The sequence below is a fragment of the Lytechinus pictus genome, chromosome 9, assembly GCF_037042905.1.
Source record: "Lytechinus pictus isolate F3 Inbred chromosome 9, Lp3.0, whole genome shotgun sequence".
Taxonomy (NCBI): Eukaryota; Metazoa; Echinodermata; class Echinoidea; order Temnopleuroida; family Toxopneustidae; genus Lytechinus; species Lytechinus pictus.
This window is the reverse complement of record NC_087253.1, coordinates 23,876,178-23,900,052: the sequence shown is the minus strand read 5'-3', so window position 1 is coordinate 23,900,052 and position 23,875 is coordinate 23,876,178. Positions and strand designations below refer to the sequence as shown.

General features: G+C 34.7%; 1 protein-coding gene across 1 annotated transcript; it reads right to left on the bottom strand.

Annotated features, from left to right (window-relative positions):
• Nucleotides 1-910: 910 nt before the first annotated feature.
• Nucleotides 911-21,835, bottom strand: LOC129268657 (uncharacterized). Its single transcript, XM_054906185.2, has 8 exons — nucleotides 21,684-21,835; nucleotides 14,210-14,321; nucleotides 10,305-10,338; nucleotides 9,406-9,492; nucleotides 7,890-7,949; nucleotides 7,212-7,253; nucleotides 4,914-5,027; nucleotides 911-2,644 (listed from the first exon to the last, which is right to left on the bottom strand). The coding sequence occupies exons 2-8, from the start codon at nucleotides 14,312-14,314 to the stop codon at nucleotides 2,631-2,633; spliced, it is 456 nt and encodes a 151-aa protein (XP_054762160.2). The 5' UTR covers nucleotides 14,315-14,321; nucleotides 21,684-21,835; the 3' UTR covers nucleotides 911-2,630.
• Nucleotides 21,836-23,875: the final 2,040 nt, after the last annotated feature.

Below are 23,875 nucleotides of genomic sequence, written 5' to 3'. Positions count from 1 at the left end.
CTTTTTGTTAAACTATTTGAGGTTCAAATTAATTAAAAGGACACTAATATAACAATATTGATTGCAAACATTTATTTATGGAGTAAAGGCCAAATTAGTTTCGAATCGCAACCAAATCGTATGATTGCTATGACGTCATTACGACTAGATATTATATTCGCTTTGATTCTTATAAAAGGCTAATAGCATAGCCACATATTTAAATATAGGTATTCCTGTGATGATTTAGAACATTACACAGTAATATATTCCATGTATCCACACACTGCAAAAACTCCGGTGTTGATTTAACACCAGCCTGGAATCTATATATGTCCACACCAGAGAAGTGTTAAACAACACCAGTTTGGTTTTGGTCTAACACCAGATAGGTGTTTATTCAACACCAATTAGACTTAAAACAGCATCGGTTTGATTCCAAACTAGTGTTGTTTCAATACTTCTCTGGTGTGGACATATGTAGATTCCGGTCTGGTGTTAAATTAACACCGGAGTTTTTGCAGTGTACTAGCATCGAATCTTACGAAGTTTTATTCCCAAATCGGGTCGCAGACCAATCGTAAGGTGTGCGATTGCCCTAAGATTACTCCACGATTAATTGCGCCGTTTGGAATCGTAAAGCAAATAGTGACAGTTAAGTTGGAATAAGCCAGTTCGAAGTTCCACTCTGCGTATGATCTGAAGATTTCTTTATCCTGCTATGTAAGGCATGCTTACGTAATATCTTGCTCTGAAATTTGCCTATCATAGTGAAAGAAATGAAAGGTCATTTTGACCAAAATTGTCCATGAAGTAACTACGAACTGGTCTATTATGTATTACTCTCTCCCTCTCTCTTTATTCTCCAATCTGTTTCTCCTCCCGTCCTTTACTTCCTTTACTGTATCAACAAATGACAATAAAGAAATCGTTTAAAGATAAATCACAGATTTTATTGCGAGATTTAAATCGATAATGCTAAATGAATGCATTTAAATACAGAACTTGATATTTTTTTGTAAGATAAACGCATTGAACATATGGCGTAAGGGCCGATAACTACATGTGGATAAAATACTTATTTATTAAGGTAAATAAAAATAAATGAATACAATATTTTTGTTAATGTGGGATTAAATAAAGCATATATACATTACCAAGCCTCAACTTGCTCAAGGAACAGTACCACACATTGGTATTGAAGAGATAAATACATCGAATAGGTTTTTTTTCGGGATAATTATAATCATAATGATATATACAATGACCAAAATGATGATGATGATGATGATAATGATGATGTAACTGATGATGATGATAGTAATAATAATAATGATAATAATAATGATAATGATAATAATAATAATAATATTTTAGGATTTAAGGAAGCATGAAAATTAACCAAATCTATTAATAAGGATAATGTCGATAATATTAAGAAACAAAAAAGCACAAAAAATAGGAGAATGCTGATCTGATAACAAGCTATTTTCCCCCTTTTTAAACTCGAAGGATGAAATAAAATCCGTTTCCTTTCCATGAAAATTAATTCAAGGAGAGCTAGGCGAATCCCCCCCCCCCCCTCCAACCCTTTGCTCCAATTGGATGTAATTTCCGTTCCCATTCCGTGATATGAATTAGGGGCCTAATTAAATATCTAATTGTCTACTAAATATGTTTTTATTACAATTTGAATCATTTATATTTTATAATTACTTTTTGACAATTTCGAATAGCATAATTACGTGAATGCCTTAAGCGAAATCAACAGGAAGGAGCATAAAATATCACTCCCGGCTTTCTAGAAAATGGCATCGTATAATTATGTTTGAATTACTTTTCAAAAAATATCTTTATGACTGACAAAGAAAATAATAAATACACTTGAAATAACAAAGATTCATTAACTTGTTGTTTTTTCTCAAATAATATACAGAACACTCATGCAAAATCATACCAGCGGACTACTATTGAATCGAGTGCAGTACATTAATAAAAGAAACCTTAAAAATATGCATTTCTAATAAGGTTGTCTTTTATTTTTATAATCACTATCTTTCACCTCTAGGAGATCAATTCGATCACAAGATCATATCTTAAATTTAAAGATAATTATAAGTCTTATTAGCGAAATATTTTGCTGAATAGTCACGTGTTTCTAGGAAATATATAGGGAATATGTTATAATTGCACTTAGTCATCTCTTTTTTTATAGCCGGCCAAAAAAATGGTCATGGAGTTTTCCTTTAAATGCAAGTCAATAAGTTTAAAAATAGGAAAGCGATATGTTTTCATCATAAACAAAGAAAGTAAGTTTATAAACATAATTTGAAGAAATATCATGTAGATATATATATTTTTTTGATATTTTCTAAGGATAAACATACGTACCAGTAGGCTAATCTTAATTGCACATATCCATTTTCAACAAATATCAATATCAGTATCTGAATATGGTTCCATTGTCAAACCCAAATATAAATAAATTATTTACATTGTAAAGGCGACTGATAATTGTTTATTTGGATTAAATGGGGTAAACTAATCCTGTACCATTGATCATTATATCTTATTTACATGTTTCGTTTTTTTCTATAATAAAATTTTATTTTTCATTTCACCATGAAGCACTCTGGCAAGCGAGTGGAACGCTACTTTTGTCGACCTGCAATTAAGAAAAAGGAAACAGGCAAAAATGAAATGTTAAATGACTAGAAAGAAACAGACAAATTAAACATAATTACTCAGAAGAGCTTTCACTTGTGCTATTGTACAAAATCATGAACTATGCAAATTTCTCGTTTAATCGTGTTTTTAATTTGGAGCCATTTGCTAAAAGCGCCCTTTTGTTATTGGACTTGTATAAGTGTACGCGATGAAAAATAGGCCCAATTATGTACACAAATATGCATGAATTATGGTTTTGTACTATGTTGCAATTGACACCACTTTCAAGAACACGGGCCAATGTTTAGATTATCCATGCGCAAACGAGACGCGTATCCGGATGCGCGCCGATTTTTCACAAAGCGTCGTCACAATGAACACAAAACCAAAGTGGGTTACGATGCGCGTACAAATCATTTGGCGGTCGTGTTTACCCTCATTTTATTGAAGACGAAACAGGTCGATGTATATAGTATAGTTAAACCAAAAAAAAAAAACCGAAGTGAGCAATGCGTATTGACAACATAGGCTCAACCAGCACAACAAGTTAACGATGTACCGTCTTCTTCAATTTGAGATGATTTTGATCAATATGACTGAATTGCAGACTTTCAACTTACGACAAGGAAGCATGATAAGTCATTTACATGCATTTTTGGCGAGCAGCATTTAATAACTTTCCAATCAAATCATCTGTCTGCAAGGAGCCGATCTACTGAAATTGGACGCCAGTCCCACATTAGCACTTTCATGTGAGTAATTCACCAGCCTGTCTTTTGCCTTTTACACTTGACAGCCCTCCATTGATTGATTACTGTCATTGCTATTGCACTATTGCACATTCAATCTAACTACTTAGTAGTGCGTTGAACCTTGCAAACAAACGAATACTAATCCATTTCCACTTGGAACAATAAAAAGTTGATAAAAGAACTACTTGAAGATGGGGATATTTAAGTGCGATCACTACGCTCAATAGACTGTAGATAAAATGCCTCTTGGAAAGAATACTCATTGAAAAAACATAAGGGTGAAACACACAAGATAAAATGTGACCAGCCAACCCAAAATCAACAATAAATCGCCCCCCCCCAAAAGGAGATTGTAATTGACCATGAACAAGCACAACACAGGTCTTAAAATGACTACAAATTGTCAACAATAACCCATTCAAGTGCTTGATTGACTGTTAAAAAAAAACCGGTAAGAGTTGAAGAAAACAGAGAAACAAGGATTGAAGTTCTGCGGTTACTTAAGCAGATATGTGTGCAATGTGTTATAATACAATGCCGTCCGAAAAAAGTGGTATCAAAGGAACACTTGTATCCAATTCTAATGAAGTTTACCGCTGAATTTTTTGACAGTATTAAGAACAATTACTTTTATATACATGTCAGATAATTTTCTTTTTTTGTGCGGGTGTGGGGAGGCAGAACCTACAGATATCCTTCTGTTTTTTTTTCATCATTCCATGGTGTTTTCACATCTTCATCTGATTTCATAATTATTAGACGACCTTGGGTTGGTTTAATTCAATTATCCAACAAATAAAACAAAATAAAACAAAAATCGTAGGTAGTTATGAATTATCAGAATAAAATACTGCCATTTCATTGTTTACCTTCAGTCACAACGTGATTTAATAAGAAAACAGAACGTTGATAAAATATTATCAAACTTTCGTCTATAGCTGGCGCAATTTAGATTAGCACAAATTTGGCAAAGAGTTTTAACTCCTTCAAGCTAATATTACCTCGTTTTTTCGCCTCGTCATGGTTTATATTCGAATAAATTACAATGTCCCGGGAGAAAGCATCATTTAAGATAGAATAAGAGTTGATTATAGGTGCTCAGAGGAGACGAATTTCAATATTTGACGTCCTTTGTGACAACGTCGTAAATGTGGTAATGCGATATTTATCATTACGTGATAATTGTTGATCTGATATATTGTAGTGCTGGTCGTTATTTCATAATGTATAATCCATTATAATCCATTATCGCAAACAAAATATCGCTGATAACACGATATAGCCGAGTCTGAAAATTCAATATTTACATTAATTAAGGGAAGTGACTGCCATAAAAGTCAAATTTTTATCGTGCTCGCACAAAGCATTTACAGTCAACGGATAATGATGATTATTTTGTTCATAATTGACAATATTTCTGTCACATCGTTTTACCGCGATATATCCCATAATATCAATATATCCCATAATTTCAACTATATCAAAATATTGCCCATCACTAATCTGATATCATACCTTCGCGTTTGACGTAATCCATTATTTCTCTCAATACATCGTCAGTTTCACCTGGATGTGAGTCTAAGGCGGCATTATCTGTAAGCTGCTCGTCCTCAAAGGCATCGTTGATTTCTGAAGAAAAAATGTATATATCAAATTAAAATGCATCGTAAGGGGCGCTCTTTATGAAGTACAATGACGGGTGCATGAAGAGCAGAGACATTTAGAAAATCCTTGGTAAAAGTGTTTGTACTAACTACCATTTGTCGTTTGATTTCGAAATGATCATTTAAGAAACAATTACACAATCATTTTGAACATACAAACAATCAAATGATTTTTTTTCGGGGGGTGGCCTTGTTTTGCATTGGTATACTAATTCTGTTTTCCTAAATTTGTTCACAATTAAATCATTTAAATTAATTTCTTTGAAATTATGTAAAGATATATTTCTTTCTCTTTTAATCAACTTGCTTCGAAAATAAATGCCTCAGGCAATATATATGGCACTTAAATGATACATAACATAAAGGATATGTAACATAACTGTGTTTAACACATCACTGATACACTAAACAGCGCCATCTTTAAACACAGTAGAATGCGAGTTGAGCGTTTGAACTTGTTTTGGCGTGCGCTTGACGATTGCAGGAATCTTATCCAATTGGAATATTGTGGAGTTCAGCAATAGATACAGAGGCTCAAGTTCGAGCCATGGTCATACCTTTCCCATGGTGACAGGAAAGGTCTGCCCCAGATGTAAATATGTCATGTCTGGTTGAAAAATAACTGTCTGCATTTTGTTCACTAATAAGGTTTAGATTTATGCATCATTGTAGCCTTTTGCAAAGTTACTAACCCTTCGGAGGGGACCTTAAGCCGTCGGTCCTCTGGTTGCTTGCTTACAAGCATTCATGCTTTCTTAGCAATCAGGTAAAAAATCACCACCAATACCAATACCAAATACAATAAATACCAATAGAAAATGGTATACCACGGGATTTAAACAAATTAAAGCCATTATCGTTCCTGTGTTTTCTTTCATCCTATTTATCTTTTTTTCTTAGTGTGTATATTTGTAAATATTTCACTGTCACTAATTGATTGGATTTATGAGCATTTCGTATTGCTAGTAGCTATAAATATTGATTATACCTGAAAAATTTACATTTATTATCTAGGATTCAATATTAAAAGTAAAATATAGTAGTTGCATCAAACGATTATTTTATGAGAAAGTCATTAAAATCATGCTAGATCTGTTATATTTATGTAAACTTATCTTTGTGAACTCACGGAATCTTTGCTCAAAACCGATAATGTTGATGATCACTAACAGAAAAGCATATGCGGGACAGTGTATTAAATATTGCTCCGAAGAATACCCGACATTTGATGGAATTCCATGCGTATTTTGCTAATTTCTCAGCATTACGCAGTTACTTCCATAACCACTTGACACACATTTTTTATTCATACATACAAACACTTGGGTGGCAATTTAATTGGATTCTGTTCGAACTATTTTTTGAGATCGTTACCATAACTGGTATTTACATTATCTGTATATACGTGGCATAATATCGACTGGTCCTATAACCAAACCCATCGTAAATACTAGCTGTGGTAACACTCTAAATATAGGTTGAAATACAATCCGATGAAATGACCACCAAAGTGGTTGTATGTAAATTAAAACACTAAAAAGCGCCGACTTAAAAATATTCCAATGATAAATGAACAGAATGTATAAGCATGGCATTTAGGTCGGATGACGGGTCTTTTGCAAGCAGCAATAATACTCGTTCCCACAATGCATCTTTGTATTTGTTGGCAGCATTAACATTTTGTTCGGTTTTTTCAGCTGTCTAGATTACATTTAATAGGGGGAATTTACGTTACTGACAGAAGTAGATGTATGAGGATATAACGATATTCTCACGAGAATATTGCCTGCCGTAAATATCCGAGTTCGGCTTTTCATTCTCTGCAGATTTTGTATGTTGTTTCTTCATCCTTTTCAATTGGAAAATAACTTTCGCAACGGCTTCTTCTGCCGCGCAATTATAATGAACAGGGCTTTTTAAAGTTTATATTACGGCACCGGGTTCATTCCATGCGCATCCGATCCTCTTTTGAAGCCAAGATATGTGTATTGTCATCCGATCGTTCCCCCGACTCAATCTATCGTTCAGATGACAAGTTTATACTTTCAAAAGACGCATTAGACTTTCAATGAGGTATCCTCGTTTTCGCAGGTCCCGGAGAAAGTGTGCTTAGTGAATTTTTAATGATGTAAGGAATGGTGTTACTTGCCTTCTGGGCTCAGCACAAAGCCCCAGTCCCTCTTCGCAGCCCCTGTGGACGGGAATAGATTTTGTTAGAGAGAATGGATATAAACGTTAAAGAAAATGCATGGTTGATACAAAAATAAAGCGTACAGACACTGCAATAGAAGTCGGATAAGACTAGTAGAAAGACTATGTGGTCGAGACATATTTTGGCGAACAGATTAGGGAGGGGGGTGGGGCTGTGGGGGTCATGGGCCCCTAAAATATTCACGACCAAGAAGCTAGACACCAGTTATCATGTTTATGTAACATAGTATTCACAAACAAAAGAGTTAGAAGAAGAGATAACATTTCACTGAAACTTGATTGGGCAAAAACTCGGATGAAACCAACAAACTTAACAATTAAGTTGCTTTCGTGCATGTACATTAAAACCTCAAACTTGGAAAAAGGTAGTTTTCGTACCCTTCGCCTTCGAGGGCCAGAAATCCGTGACCCTCGAAGCAATCTGTCAAGTTAAAGTTGATGAGTTACTTTGCATTTTAGTATATAATTTACAAAGAATAAATCATTTATCATTGATATAGATGACCTTTGAACATCAGATACAATCGCTGGTTTTTTTTTTTTTTTTTTTCGTTTTTTTTTTGCAATTTTTCTCCAACATACCCCCTGTTTGTTAACTAGCTGATATCACACTTACCGCCTACTGGGGGACGAGGCGACCAAGCAGGCCTTTTGACGAATGAATCAAGTTCAGGAACTGCAAGAGAGGAAATGATATTAAAAGTTCGATTGTTAGCTAGAGCTGGACCATTGACCACGATCGGGGGAGGGGCGCAAAGACCATAGCCACTCTCTTGTATCTTATGTTATCAGGAAAAGTTATCAGGAATTGATTCGAAAGTCATTACTTAATATGATTTTTATCAATCATTTGGAAACTTTGTACGAATTCAATATCAAAGTCATTTATGTTGCACTCTAAAAAAAAAGTTAACCCTAATATTGGGTAAAATGGGAACATGGATGCTGGCTGGGTAAAAAGATCCCCAATATTTTGTAAATTTTACACAATATTGCGTTGACATGTGGGGTAGAAAATTACCAAGCAAACATGCATATTCCCTTTCTACCAAATATTGGGTAAAATTTCACTCAGTGTTTTTAGATAGTACAGATGACCTAATCATTGATGTTATCGCTATTTAGCAAAATGGTATGAAATGAAAATTAGATAAATGAATAAAAAAAATGATAAACCATGCAACTATTAACAGTATAAACGCAGATCATGCAACTATGTACAGATGGAGACGGGCAAACATCGTTCTTCTATTTCTCAGAAAATTCCATACCGGTCGAGTGAATCCTACTCCAGAATAAGGGAATCATTCCCGTCATTACTATTGATCTATTTGAAATCAGCATGGCCGTAGGCTGATTTTGTTGGGGTTTTTTCGTGGGGGAAGGGGGGGGGGGCATGACACGCAAAATTGTATTCAAGAAACTCGATAGCGAGGGAGATAAGCGACCGAGTTTGTCAGAGGGGCGCTTTGCATTATATTATTAACTGAGGGATTTCGTGCACATTTTGGGTGAATTTTCAGTAAAATATGTAACTTTTTCAAAAAATCGGGGTAGAGATGGGGCAACTACCCCCCTCCCATATGTGTACGGGAAATATGTCATGGAAATAATTTCCATCGATGATGTGACAGACCTACTCGGTCTGGAATCGGTTACTTATGAGAACCTGTGGCAGAGCAGGAATCAGGGGTTGTGTATAAACGTATTGCTGAGCCCCCCTACCTTTTTTTTTAAATAAACGTGTGCAAAAAGTGAAAACTACCATCTGATTTTGATTTTCTACATACTAAGTCCCCCAGTTTGGTTCAGCTCCCTTTACCCCTTAACTTGAAACCCTCTACTTAAAAAAACCGTCCAGCGTCCCCTGTGAATGTTTAGTCTACAAATGTAGACCCAAATCTGCAGTGTGTGTATCACAGCTGGTTCAGGGAGTCTTCAGTGCAGACTAGGTCTACTGTGGCTGCGAACGGCTCCCTTCGCTCGCCCTTTCAGCCTCCTCACGCCCGGTTTGCTTTGCAAACCAGCAGCAACGCGCTTCGCGCGCTGACGCGTGCTGAGAAACCACCTCACGAGCCATTAAGAGTCTGCATAGCAGAATAGTGAATGTTCGGGGCGGGGCGGCAACTTACCAAATCTCTTCCCTACAACTCTTGATCGTGAATTCCATGCTCTCGTCTGCATATTTGATTGATCGTTGTCTCTTACTGTAGGCCCGTCTGTGTTTATCATGAACAAAAAATGCAGTAAACCATAGAGGAACAATGCTTTCTTTAAAGATCAAGTCCTTCCCAGAAAATGTTGATTTTAATCAATAGAGAAAAAAAATCAAACAGGTATAACGTTAAAACTTTCATCAAAATTGGATGTAAAAAAACGTTTATGGCATTTTAAAGTTTCCCTTTTTTCCACATAACAGGTTAATGCACAACCCAGTGGCATGCAAATGAGAGAGTCGGGAATATCATTCACTCACTATTTTATTTTTTTTATTTTTTTATTGTTTGAATTATATAAAATTTTCCATTGTTACAGGTTTGATAATAATATCCAACTTGACTGAACCATAAAATGATAAAAGAATCGTGATTCTACATGTTCAGACAAGAATAAAACTTTGTTTCACACGATGAGCAGAAATGAAAATATTTCTTAATAAAATACAAAAGAAATAGTGATTTGGTGACGTCATCAGTCCCCTCATTTAGACACCGACTAGAAACTGTTTTGCGAAATTAAGAGAAAATCAAGAATGTCATAACTCTATTATTTTACATCCGATTTTGCTAAAATTTGAAGTGTTATACTCGTTTGAATTTCTCTCTTTATTATGATCAATTTCTTGTTGGAGTGGACATGAGCTTTTTAGCAAACACCTTTTTTTTCAAAATATAATATATGTTTATGATATACAATCTATATATGTTGCATGTACCACTAAATGATTTTTTTCATCCAATGAAAATAAAAAAAGAAATAAACTAAAATTTGAAAAACAAGGAAAGTGTTACTATATACATGATATACTTACATCTGCTTTCTGTCATTTTCGTCCATCCTCGATACTGAAAAAAAAATTAAAAGAAAGAGAAGTTGTATACACAACAAAGATTCCCGAAATATTTTTTTTCTGCCGAAAAATATAAAACAAACGAATAAACAAATGATTTTCAAGGATCATAAAAGATGCACATAACAATACTTATACCTTCAGAAATTCATCGTTATATCAATTCGACGAATGCTAGAGTAGTTAGCAATTACTCAAAGAAGGATATTTTCAGAGTATGGTGAGTTGAATTTTAGATTTCCGAAATTCATATGCCATCGCCAATAAATGAGGTTCTCGTAAACATACACACATACATAACATTGCCAGCGGTAAAAGAATAATGAATCTGAAACAGTAATAAATATCGAAATGTATTTCTTTAAACACATGCAAGATCATCTGAAATTTCAATATTTGTGATCTTAGGTGAACTCCAACCCATTTCTAAAACAACATCAATGTTACTGATGGCGACTTTAGCTTTCGTCTGGAAATTGACGCCTGGCCTACCGGCGTACGAAAAATAAGGTTTCGGTGTTTTCAGACGAACTGATTGAGTTCTATACTCTATAATAGCAGGGCCCACTGGGAGAACAGTTTTCGAAACTGAAGTGGCTTTCCTGGGTAAATATATATTATTATTAAAAACACAATGTGGATTAAAATTGATAAATTATAAGAAAATAAGAAAACATGAATAAAAATAATATAATTTAAATTAAATAAATAAGAAAAAGACAAATGCACAATATAATGAACCCATTAAGAATGCAAACAAAGATAAATTCGTCTGTAACTCAATTAAAAACTGCATATGAATTTTGGAAAATGCATTTCAATTGTGAAATTTGCCTTGAATCAATTTCATATTCCAAGAAACCAAATTTACCGCATTATAATAATCGTGAATCAAGTTTGGAATTCTTCTTTTTCGCTCGCTTCACTTGCTCGCAAAATCTCTCTATCTCTCACTGTCTCTATCTATCCGTCTATTTATCAATTTTCTATCTACTTGTTTGTCTGTCCCTATCTTTCATTACCCATTATCTTTTAAAGACTATTCCCAATTCACATGTCATAGACGAAATCACAAGTTTACATGTACTTATATTTACCCAGTCAAATATTTACCGTCCTATACAAAGTACGATCAATTAGGTTATCCTAGGTTCTAAAAGTTTGCAAAATCATTGGAACCGCCTTAAACCATTAAAAACTCGTTGCTAGCAAATAAACCCCCATTTATCACCAAACTTCAAATTAAAAAAACTGTATGTATTTGGTAGCAGTTAACGTAACCCAGGGTGGTATGTAAATATTATGACACGTGTTTCTTTTTGCTGTAGTGATCTCCAAAACACTGTGACAACAATGCGTTACGAAAGACTCATTAATCCACCGTTTTGTATATTTTATTTACAAAGGAGTAATTATCGTCATGTATCCATTTGTAGAATTGATAACTTTATTTGGATTGTCAATTCAATTGATGTACTCGCTGAACTCCAAGGTCTATTAATGTTTATGCTGATTTTTCAGCCCCAAATTGTTTTGCAATGATATTCTTGTCCAGTTTTATAGTTTTCGGTTTTAATTAACTACCCTTATACCCTAACTTTTTCAACTATTTTATTTTATCCTTGAGTTTTCACGATTGCCAAACCACAAATCACATTTTTAGAATTTAACCTTTGACGTACCAGTGCTCTGTATACTCAATTTGCAATATGTATGTTGTGTGAAATTTTATCTTATTGTTATTCTTCTCTAACTCAACTTTCTTCTTTTGCTTTTTCATCTTCTTCTTTCTTTTCTTCCTCTTCTTCTTATTCATCTCTTTCCTCTCATGTTTCTTCTACTTCTTCTTCTTCTCCTCCTCCTTCTCCTTTTTCATTTTTTTTACCATGCGTGTGTTCTATATTACCCTTTTATCGTAAATATGGTTTGATATGCAGTAGTATGTTACGTATTGCATTCAGTCTGTGATATCGTATACTTTTTAGCTATTTAGATAATTCCACTGTTATGAAATATAGTACACTTTCTAATATTGTATATCCATGTCTTTGCAAATGCGACGCATGATTTAATAAATACCATACCATACCATTTCCCTGCTTCGTAATTGCAGTTTTCACTCAAAATAATGTGCCAATTGCCAACATTAAATCTGAGAGGTTTTTTTTTTCTTTCCTTAACATTTAAACGTAATATTGGATAGTTAACATATTTAATCAGTATCTAAATTGGGTTTATATAACTTGTCAATACCAAAGTGTTGCAAATGAAAGGGGCCTTATCTCTATGTTTCAGAAATTGCATTTGACGTTCCTGTAAGACATTTGATCACGTGTCTATGTGACCTACCGCCCCAAAATCACCAATAAGTCACCAGGCAAGGTTCTCTGTAAATAGCCAAAATTTAGTCTCCAAAGACCCAAAATTTAAAAATACCTTATCTGAAAGGACAATTATTCTTCGTCATACTGTGAAAAAATGAAGTCGTGAAGTTGAATTAAAGAAGACATACAAGAGTTTCTTGGACACTACTTTTTCGGACTGCTCGGAAGTTTCACTGAGATTACACAGTATGCACATCTCATGCTTGAGTGAACCCCAATCTTCAAACCTTGGTTTTCTCCTTATTCTTTAAGCTTTTGCTTAATTTCCTCTGCATTCAATCAAGTACTTGTAATGGTTATTGTTGGTCCATTTTAACATATTATATATCATTTTAAAGCTTAGGAAATTTTCAAGCTCAATAAAAATCTTAATATTCATTTTGGACGACTTATTGTTGGTTTCGGGGTGGCAGGTCACCTATAGTAACGATAGCTCATTGGCTCACAAATGATTTTGATGTCACACCTAATACTGAATTCGTGTTTTTCATGATACAATTTGTTTTTCATTATTGTGACGTCACTATTGAACATTCATTAACCCTGAGAGATTGGTTGACCAAAGTGTGCTTATCACCATGTATTATTCATTGTATTTCTCTCTCTTTTTCAAAGTTATTACAAACAATACACTCTGAAAAAATACCCAACATTGGGTAAAATGGGAACATGCATGTTTGTTGGCTAAAAACAATACCAGATATTGTGTAGGTTTTACGCAATGTTGCTTTGAAATTTACCCTTTAAACATGCATTTTGCTCAATATTGGGGAAAAAATATCCAGCAAACATGCATGTTCTCTTTTTACCCAATATTGGGTATTTTTTTACTCTCTGATTTTAGAGTGTTAGCATTTATATTATATTTTGGTCTCTTATAATGAATATACTGATTAACCCTTATTCCTCCATGTGGTTAGGAATCATCGTTCACTATTATATTTTCTATATTTTTTAAATTTTCATTCGTGGTCGGATACATTGTCACTCGAAATTTTGTATTTCCATTGGCGCTCTACGGGGACCACCTGGTGTCATGGAGCAACGGGTTAATCAAAAGTGGTCCACCCACAAACCTCTCATCATCTAAACGTTGGTGGTGCCTGTATTCAAATTTGAACCCTATAGTGGTTTGTACAATAGCATCACCCCCAAGGAGTGCTAACGAGTGCACTTATGCTAATTTGTGCACTTTAAAGGTGTTGTATAGCTATATTAAGCACCCAATAGGATGTAGATTTGAACCATGTAATAAAGGTTCAAATTTGACCCTTTCTTAATGTTTGGTATTATGCACCTTAAAAGGTGAACAGTTGGACTTTTAGGGTGCAAATAATAATGAAAAGGTGCATTTTTGCACGGGTGTTCTACTTAGGGTGCAAGATTACTCCCAAAAGGTTGGTACAACCATATATTTATGGTTAGATTTTGTGTATGTGTATATGAAACGCACGAATATATATTCACGTTTACGTAACTCACCATTGGTTTTTTCTGTACCTGTCGTGGGTTGTCCGCAAAGGCCAGAGCAATGATCACAGCCAGCAATGTGATGCCGACTGCCTTTAAACTGAAACCCAAATTCATCTTTGATCTAAAAATAAGAGAGAAGTATAGTAGAAATAATAATACAATAAAAATATGATATTTGTATATCGCACATATCCACCTTGTTGGGTGCTCAAGGCGCTCCTATAACACATCGGGTTAAGCTTGTCTGCCGATTCAGATACTCATAGCTTTTTGAGGATTTACTTCCTGCCTATACCCATTAACCTCAACCTGGGTTGAGTGCAGCACTTTGTGGATGAATTCCTTGCTGATGGAAATTACGCCATGGCTAGGATTTGAACCAACGACCCTTGGATTCAAAGTCCGGGGAATACTACGCAGGGAGTAAAAAGGGGGTGAGATGAAGAGAAGGAGGGGGGGGGGGTCGAGTTGAATTTCTGTGTGCAAGGGAAAATGTCATCCTTATCATTAACTCACAGGATTGGGGTGATAGTTTCAAGATCTAATATTTCATGTTTATAATTGAACTTTATTACCCAATGCCATGGTCATCCGTCAACCTTCGCAAAAAGATCTGCGTTGACGTGTATATTTTAGTTAGACCTACTTTAGCAAAAAAGCGCATGAATCCATTGCCTTTAAAAATTAAATTTCCATCAATACACTTCGATTGTAAAACAAAATATCAATGTGTAAGTATTGTGCTCTTTACTTAACGATAGTTCCACAAATAACTTACTGGCAACAAGTTCACCTATTTCAAACAATGTCTAATTTTACAATTTGCCCTGAAATTTCTACAAAAAAAATGCTTCTGTCAGATTGCGTTAGAGAAAGAATTAAAAAATGATGTCATGAAAATAATACAACATCATGGAGAAGAGGATACGAACATAGATGATTCCTTAAACTTCACTTATCTCTCCCTCTATTCCTTTCCCTCCCATTGCCTCCCTCTGACTGTACATCCATATTTATATATATTTGAAGAGCTCAATTGCAAAATGGGTAAGATTCATTTTTCATAAAATTTGTAATGGTTTTTTGTCTCAAAATCTATGGATTTTTAGTCTCTCTGATGATACCAAAGAAAATTCGAAATTCCAATTAAATCGTGAATAAAAGTGGCAAAGAAAAATCACTTTTTTTTCTCATTCAAAAGGGATTGGATCTATTTCAGTTTGCTTGCAAAAGAAGTTAGATTCACAATGGTATTTTTGACATTTTTTTTTTAAATTGGAGACAGGTAGATCACTTGTATACCCAATTTTATGTTCACATGACAGGGTAGTACATCATGGAAATTTAGTTTCTCATAAAAATATTGCAATATGGGAGAACAAAAAACATGATTTTTCTCGAGTGGTCCAAAGTGGATCTAACCCCTTTTGCAACCAAACTTTTTATTTCTAAATCTTCCTTCTCTCCTCTCCCCCCTCTCTTCTCACTCCCCTCTCTGTCTCCCTCTGTTCACAATGTTCGATTACACACCACTCGTTTACCAATGGGGCAAAGAGGTGTTACCACGTTATGCAGAATATGAAAAAGAAAATGTTACTTTGGAAAATGAGGGCTCCTCCCTATTATCCCCACTCTTCCTCTGCCCATATCTGTTCATTTCTGTCTCTCTATCTGTCGTTCTGCCTCCCCTACCTCCCCTCCCTCAACCAATCTCTCTCCCTCTTTCTTTACCTTCATCTGCATCACTTCTCGAATAGGTATTAATGATGTAAACGAGCGTATCTCGTTTCTTTTCTCAAGTTTCTCTCATGGTCTTCATGTATGAAATCCAAACAATTGAATAATTGATCATTTTTCATCACGCCATTGAAATTGATATAGGTAAATCCGCAGTCGTCTTGTAGAAAGGATAAAAAGGTAAAGAAAGTTTGAAGACAAAAGCAGCAGAATCAGTTTAATAGTGCTTAAAAATATGGTGAAATAAGCAACGATTTCCAACATACTATACTAAGATAAATGATTATCTTTATTTTTGTTTCTTAAATTATTTTTTTTTCAAAATATAATGCACACGAGGAGTTTAATTCCAAATTGATTCAGGAAAAAAAAAAACATGTATCAAATAAATTGTTATTTTTTAAATTCATGTGTGGCGTTTGAAATTATTTTCGACGGTTATCCGGTTATAACTTAAGTACACTATAAAGATTGGGTAATTTATTATCACAATGAAATTTACGTGATTTTTGTCGATTTTAGATTCATTGATAAGGTATGATAATTTTGTTCACTGTATCTTATTATTTTTGTACGAAATTATACGGAATATCAGTGCAATGGAAAATGGCCAATGCATCTGATATCTTTCCAATTATAATCCATGAATTAGAAAAAATAAGGATTAACATAATGTCCCAAAAGCAAAATATGCGAATATTAAGTAAATTTCCCGAGGGAAAGTGCATTGTGAATCATCTAATTTATTCAAAGCCGCTTGCTCTTATATGGAATCTGTTCAGGTCTTGACCCTAAATTACAAAATGCACTCAATCCTAATGAAAGTGTCTCACTACTACCAAGAAATTTGAATTTTATTACTAAGAAAATACATCATGCGATCTAAATCTGTCTATTCATTATGGATGAAACTCGAATACTGCTTTAAAAAAAGCTTATAACCAATATTTTCAGAAGAAAAAATTATGGAACACAATAATCTAGATCGTTCGATTTTTTGTTTCTGTGTTGTAATTTTTTAGTTTAATATTTGTTTGTTTGCATCCCCCCCCCCCCGATTTTAGATTAATTTTGAATAATATCCGAGCCTCGCGTGTTTGTTCCGTGTTTTGGGCTGTTGTAATAAGAAATCGTTTTCCATAATGAATTTTGAGATAGTTCTCATTCGTATTAAATGGATGGAATGGATACCATTGAGTTTGAATTAAAGGGCAAAGGAAAACGGGTTTAGCAAAATATAGGCTTTACAACCTCTCCTCTTCCGAAGGAAGGATGTAATCGGTAGGTTGCTCCCACACCGCAAATAAAATTAAGATGGCTGACTAAACCTAGTGGATTAGGAATTAAAACTGTAGGATAATCCTCTGTCTGATATAATTGCACTTGTATATAAATATTGTGGATGCCACAAAGCCATAAGAGTACCAAGGCGAATATGCAGTCCCTTTTCTATGTAAATGCGATTATGTGATTATCCGTTTGATGAAAAATTTTAGAATTAGGTTTTTCTTCAACGAGGATTTAAGATTAAATAAAAACATAAGCTGGATATTTTGTTCTTTACATTCCTAAAATCAGGAATTTACGCCTTTTCTTATTTTTGGTCTCGGAATTATTTTATTTTTATTTTTCGTTTCTTATTAACGTAAGATGGAAAAAAATATGAAAAATGTGTTTATGAAGTAAGTGGCGCACAGATGGGGAGGCTTGGGGCACTTGCTCCCGCTCCGACCCCCCTCAAAAAAGAAATGAATAAAAAACAGGACCAGGAAAAAAAAAAGGAAAAGAAAGAAAAGGAGAGAGAATGGTCTAATATGATATAATTTTCTAAATATTATACCAAAATCTATCACAAAAATTGATTCTTTGTAATAGAGAATGTGGAAACTTTTGCTCTCTCGCTTCGCTCGCTCGTTTTTGAATGAATTTTGCGCGATACGGCATTTAAATATATATATATATATATGATCAATTAAGTGTGATCAATCTCAGTGATGTACGTGTACGGTTCTCCTTCATAATTATATTTAAGATCAAGAGTATGGAGAGGGCCGTAGCAAGGTCAATACCAGTCTTTATCAAGCTTTCGGGCACATGCCCTTCATCAGAATCTAAACCAATATATAAAATACAAAATATAGGCCTACTAATAACAATGATAAATCCAATACAATGCAATGTATAACGGAGATAAGTAATTATATATATGTATATATAAACCCCTCAAAAAAGTTTGAAAATCTGAGTTTGGCCATTATTTTCTACCAACTCCCAATTTTTACACATTGCATATTTGTAATCATTCTAAAGATAATTTAATTCTCTTTAAAATGATTCCATGCTTTTTTATGATCATGCCATCACGGAAAGAGCAGGATTCAAAAGTGTTGGATGAGGTCTGAATTGAAAAGCTGCATAACGAGCAGAACTAGTCATGAAGGGTCAATAAAGAAGATGATTATTTTGTCTGTGTCAATAGAGATGAAAATCCATTCAAATCAAGTCCCTGCTTCTTCATTTTCTATGTTTTGTTGTGGTTTATGTAGTGATGGTTCTTGGTTTGAGCCGTGGTTTTAAATACCCATGCATGTCTGTTACGTGTTTGCTTGTGCAGAGGTGTGTTTGATTCCATGTTAATGTTGATAAGGAGTATGAAAACCAACTCAACACCACGGAAAAAAAAGAAACAGTGACTTTCAATATTGTGTCCTTCTGCAACTTTTAAATTTTGACATTGCCTCAAATTTCAGGAAACTGCACCTCCATGTGAACCATAATCGTATAATGTATGGTATCACTTTAAAGATAATTAAATGATCTATTCATTTGTATCAATTACACATTAATATTCACTCAAACCGAGGAGGGATTATCAATCAAAGTCCCATGCGTAAATTCTGTATCTGATCTTAATAGATATTAAATACGAATTCGAATCATCACAAGATTTCTGTATCAAAAAATATGAGGTAGAACCAAGATGGGTCAGGAAGGTCATCACTAAACAACTTTGGGCTGTTATACTTGACTCCTGTTCCTTAAACCCCCATTTCATTACTAATAAAATATCAGAAACAAAGAAATAGATATATTTCGATTAAATTTTTGATCAGTTGTGCTGACCTTTGTTGAGAGCCGGAAGCCATTTGTCAGGGTAATGGACAATGTGAGTAGAGCTTTTATTAAGTATTGTCCACAAAATTATTAATTATTTACCACAAAATTGATAAGACAATACCGTCACGGGTATCTAAATGATCTACTTCTTCAAGGCGAGACACCTCGCCCCAAGTTACTTCCTGAATCATAAATGTATATTCCATTTTTGTTTGTCCTTAAAGGAGAATGAAACCTTTGGAACAAGATAGCTTGTGTGAAAACAGAAAAATCAAAGAAACAGATCTATGAATGTTTGAGAAAAATTGGACAAATAATGAGAAAGTTATGAGCATTTTAATATTGCGATCACTAATGCTATGGAGATCCTCACATTGGCAATGCGACAAAGATGTGTGATGTTACTTGTGAACAACTCTCCCCATTACTTTAATATATATTTCAGTTAAACTGCCTCTGTTATCACATCTATCAGTAGATCATGTGTTCTTTCTATAGGAGGGCATGTAATACAGATTTAAAAAAAATAAATCATGGATAAAGAGTTTGTATCACCATGAAAAAGCAAAAAGCAAGAGAGGGGGAGGGGAGAGAAGCATTCTCGGGAGCTTTGCAACGCCCTATGACAGGAATATCCAAATGATATAAGAATAGTATAATTGTGTAAGAATAAATATATGACTTATCAGATTCTGATACAATTGATTTTAAGTTACAATTTATAAAATGCAATGTTTGATATAATGAAATACATTTAAAGTCTTGGTTTTACGTTATGTATATGCATTATCCCCTGGTTTATTAAAATTTTGGTTTGCATCATCAGCTTATATAGGCTGCGATTTCGTAAGATTGTATTCACCAACGGGAGAGGGGGGGGGGGCGAGACTACCCCCGCCGATAGGCTGTTGTACAAAATTTGAAAATCGAGGGGAGGACATATCCAATCCCCCCCGTCACCACTTATGATTTTCAATCCACTATGAATGAATGAATTTCTAGTTACAAGGAGAAAATAATGCGTTTATTAGTTATAAAAGGGTCAGATAGCGGCCTCACTTTTAAATCAAAATGTTTGAGAACCAAAGCTGTCAGATTTCGGAATAGAAATTACAATTTACCACGGTACATCTTTTATACATTTATATTTTGATAAAGATGTTTGTTATCGATCTATCAATTTTGTCATTTTGTCCATGTAGTTTTTTTTTAATTACGATAACATTCATGCATTACTAGGAACAAGAGGGACTTTGACGGCGCCCGAGGAAAAATGCATTTACTTAATCTAATTGGATTTAATATTTGTCTAAACTCAATTTAGTATGACTGATAATAGTCATCTTTTTTTGTGAAAAGGGTAACCTAATACTGTGTGTCTAATATCGTGTTGTATTGGTAATGACACTTGCGCAGTGGTACCATTATACTAAATGTAATTCGAAACCTTTGGAGGATCTGACAGCCCTTCGTTGCGATTAATTTCTAGAACGCCTTTAACAATTAACCATTATGTTAATCGAAATCATGGCATACGAATATTTTTACCCATGGAGTGGTGGGAGGCAAAACGCATATACATTTTCTTAATAAACTCGAAAACGAGGGAACAAAGCGACCGAGCATGTCATGTGGGTGCTTTGCATTTACTAAAGTGGTACCAACAGCTTGCATGCAGATATTTGATGAATTCTGTGAACAGTTTCAGTAAAAAAAAAGGTGAAGGTGAGGCAGTACCCCCCCTACTGCGTAAGTCCATGTTTGAAATGCGAGTTTTTCTTTGTGTTTTCAAAAACTTGACTTGGGGGGTTAAATGAGGTGAGGAAACATGTTTCGTTGATATTCGCCGAGAATGAGCATAAGACTGGGGAATAACAAAATATGTATATTCAGAGCTTCTTCTTATCTGAAGACTTAACGGCTATTAACATGATGAATCTGTTATAATGGTTATTAAACGACTGACTAATATGTACTTTAGTGTTGAGTGTATACACTCATGCTTTTTCTGGAAATTATGTTCAATTATAGAGGTCAATAGTTATCGAAATTTGACAGTGTTCATATTGAGAGTTACGTAACCTCTGTCAACTTCAAAGTATTACTATTTATATATTTGTTTAAACTGTCGCTTACCTTATATATCTGTCGAATTTTGTGGATGAAATTGGTGAGAATAATGTAAGTAATCCTATATTAGTAATCCTTTCCAGGGAAAAGATATAAGAAGGATGGGACATCTCTAAGATGAAAATTTTATTTTAAAAATTGTTTTAGGAAGATTTTAACACCAACCCAAAAAGTATATTCTAGACCGGAAAAAAATAAAGTAAAAACAAAATGTTTCCATGACATTTGCTCCATCGAATGAGGAACTTCAACCCTGGGTTTAACACTAAACCCTACCCTAAACCTAACCCAAAACCTAACATAATAACATTGCAACCCTAACCTTAACCCTATATCTTAGACGAAATTAAGCCAAGAGCAATCGTCGCAGGAGCAAATGTCGTGGCACCAGAAAGGTTGTTAAATAACGATAAGACAGCTTTCTTGCAACTCTTAAATGGTATTCAGGGAACTGAAGGAAAATAAATATGTTTTAAGATAACGATATCATTGCACTCACCCTTGTGTAGTACTGTTAGATGGTCGCTGGTCTATGCTGTCGTTACGGGGAACAAATAGAATTCGTTGAATCAAATTTATTCTTGTAATTAGCAATCTTCTGTCTTTTAAACCGAATCCAGTGACTCCCTCTCCGCCCTATCATCTAATGCCAAATTAAGAAGTATGTTTTAGTTTATAATCTTTTCCTTGGTTTGTTCTAGTGACGTCAGCATGAGACGAACCAATCTAAGGCTATGATTCTCCTGTTTGCGCGGAGCGGAGGAAGAGAAGCGTGCAAGCAGTTCGACGGTGTTCGGAAGTTGTTCACAACGTCTTAATGGTCACTGATGATGAGGGCGACAATGAAGGCTTAACATTAGCTCTACCCCTCCAATCCCCCCATCTGCCCCCCCCCCCTCCATTTCTCTCTACCTACCTAACTGCTTTTCTCTTATTGTGATCTGATCTGTCCGTGTGATAAGTGTCAATGAGTGTGTTTAAATGTATTGCACCGTTTCCAATCACTCTCTTCCTATCGCTTTATGAAGTCTATCTACTTCTTCTAATCCTGTTGATACCGTCATTCAACATGATGATTTCATATCCATAATGAACATAGAACAAAAGTGGGTGCATGTGTGTGGTAAAATCGTAATATAACAATATATGTATTGTGGCTCAGTATATAAGTCTCCGGACTTTGAACGTTAAGACTTGGGGTTTGAATTCCACCATGGAACTCGCGTCCTTTGGCAAGGCGTTTATCTATATTTGCCACTCTCCACCCAGATGTAGTAAATGGTTAACCGGTAGGAAGGAATTCCTTGAATGCTCGAGCTTCCGATCGGGAAAGCCTTGGTAATAGTATACAGCGCGTGGAAACATTGTATTAAGCGATATAGTTGTCATTTAGATTGTCGGAACTGGAGATATAATACATCAAGGTAGGGGAGGGTGTGACGAACCAGCCCAGAAGTTAGTGTTGAATACAATTAGGGTTTTTTTTTTATGAGACTTCGGGGGGGGGGGGGTGCAAATTAAACAGATAAGATCACCCCTCTCCCTCTCAATGCGAAAATTGTTTATTCAGGATCCTAATAACACCCCCTTTATAGTGATTTAACATCTCCTGAGAGTAGATTTCAGCTATTTTAATCATCTAACATTTCTTTAAAAAATACACATTTCACTGAGAAGCTAATAATGTATCAGGATGTACAGTTTATGTGATTGATAATAGATTTATTCTTTTCCAGAGTATATCCATCTTAATTTTGTTCACTTTACTTTGGTAAACGTTTTGTCTACCCTCTCTCTGGAAAGGTGGGTATAAGAAGAACAAATAAATTAATACACTTGGTAAAGCTAATTGACCCCAGCCCCTTTTCTAAGTGAATAAAGATGGTCACGCTAACATTACACCATACAACATTAGATCGCCTACACACAAGGTATGCATTTATCAACCCCATGAGTATGGCTTAATTGCCTATATTCGTTTAATTACTAAATTACCATATGAATAACAATGTGTATTAGCGTAAAATAATTTCTGACATCATATAGGTATTAATAACCCGTTATAGCTTTGTATGTGGTCAGTGAACTCGAATCAGATAGTCGTGCTGTAATTCCTCTCCCTTAGATATTAAGAATCATAGATGCGATATAGGTTTTAATGGATTAGTAATCGAATCCCTTTCCCAAAGATTTATATACGAAAAAAAGAAAAACAAGGCAGGCAAAAATTAGGTCGGGGTGTTATATGACCACAGTTTTATTTTTGAGGCGTTTTTGAACGAAGGTTCTCATCCACCTTATTTTTCTCAAAATAATTCAGTGTTTATTCAATATTACACATACATGCAACGATAATATCGATGTTTTGATATCTTTACTACAGTTTTTGTTACATACATTGATCTATGTACCATTTTATATATCTTAATTTGTATGTGTTCATTTAATTATTATTAATTTTTGGAGCGTTGTGGCCCAGTGGATTAGTCTTCGGACTTTAAAACAGAGGGTCGTGGGTTCGAATCCCAGCCATGACGTAATTTCCTTCGGAAAGAAATTTATCCACATTGTGCCGCACTCGACCAAGGTGAGGTGAATGGAAACCCGGTAGGATTTATTCCTTGAACGCTTTAGCGCCTATTAATATGGCGGTTCAGCTACAGCCGGGGTAATAATGATGATACCAAGTAT

What these genes read in the sequence shown, in the direction of transcription:
- LOC129268657 (XM_054906185.2), bottom strand. Translation starts at nt 14,314, where the DNA reads ATGAATTTGGGTTTCAGTTTAAAGGCAGTCGGCATCACATTGCTGGCT. An exon ending in AGTTGTAGGGAAGAGATTTG is followed by an intron (nt 7,950 to 9,405) that starts GTAAGTTGCCGC and finishes CCTCTCTTGCAG; the next exon opens with TTCCTGAACTTGATTCATTC. An exon ending in CTTTGTGCTGAGCCCAGAAG is followed by an intron (nt 5,028 to 7,211) that starts GCAAGTAACACC and finishes TTTTTTCTTCAG; the next exon opens with AAATCAACGATGCCTTTGAG.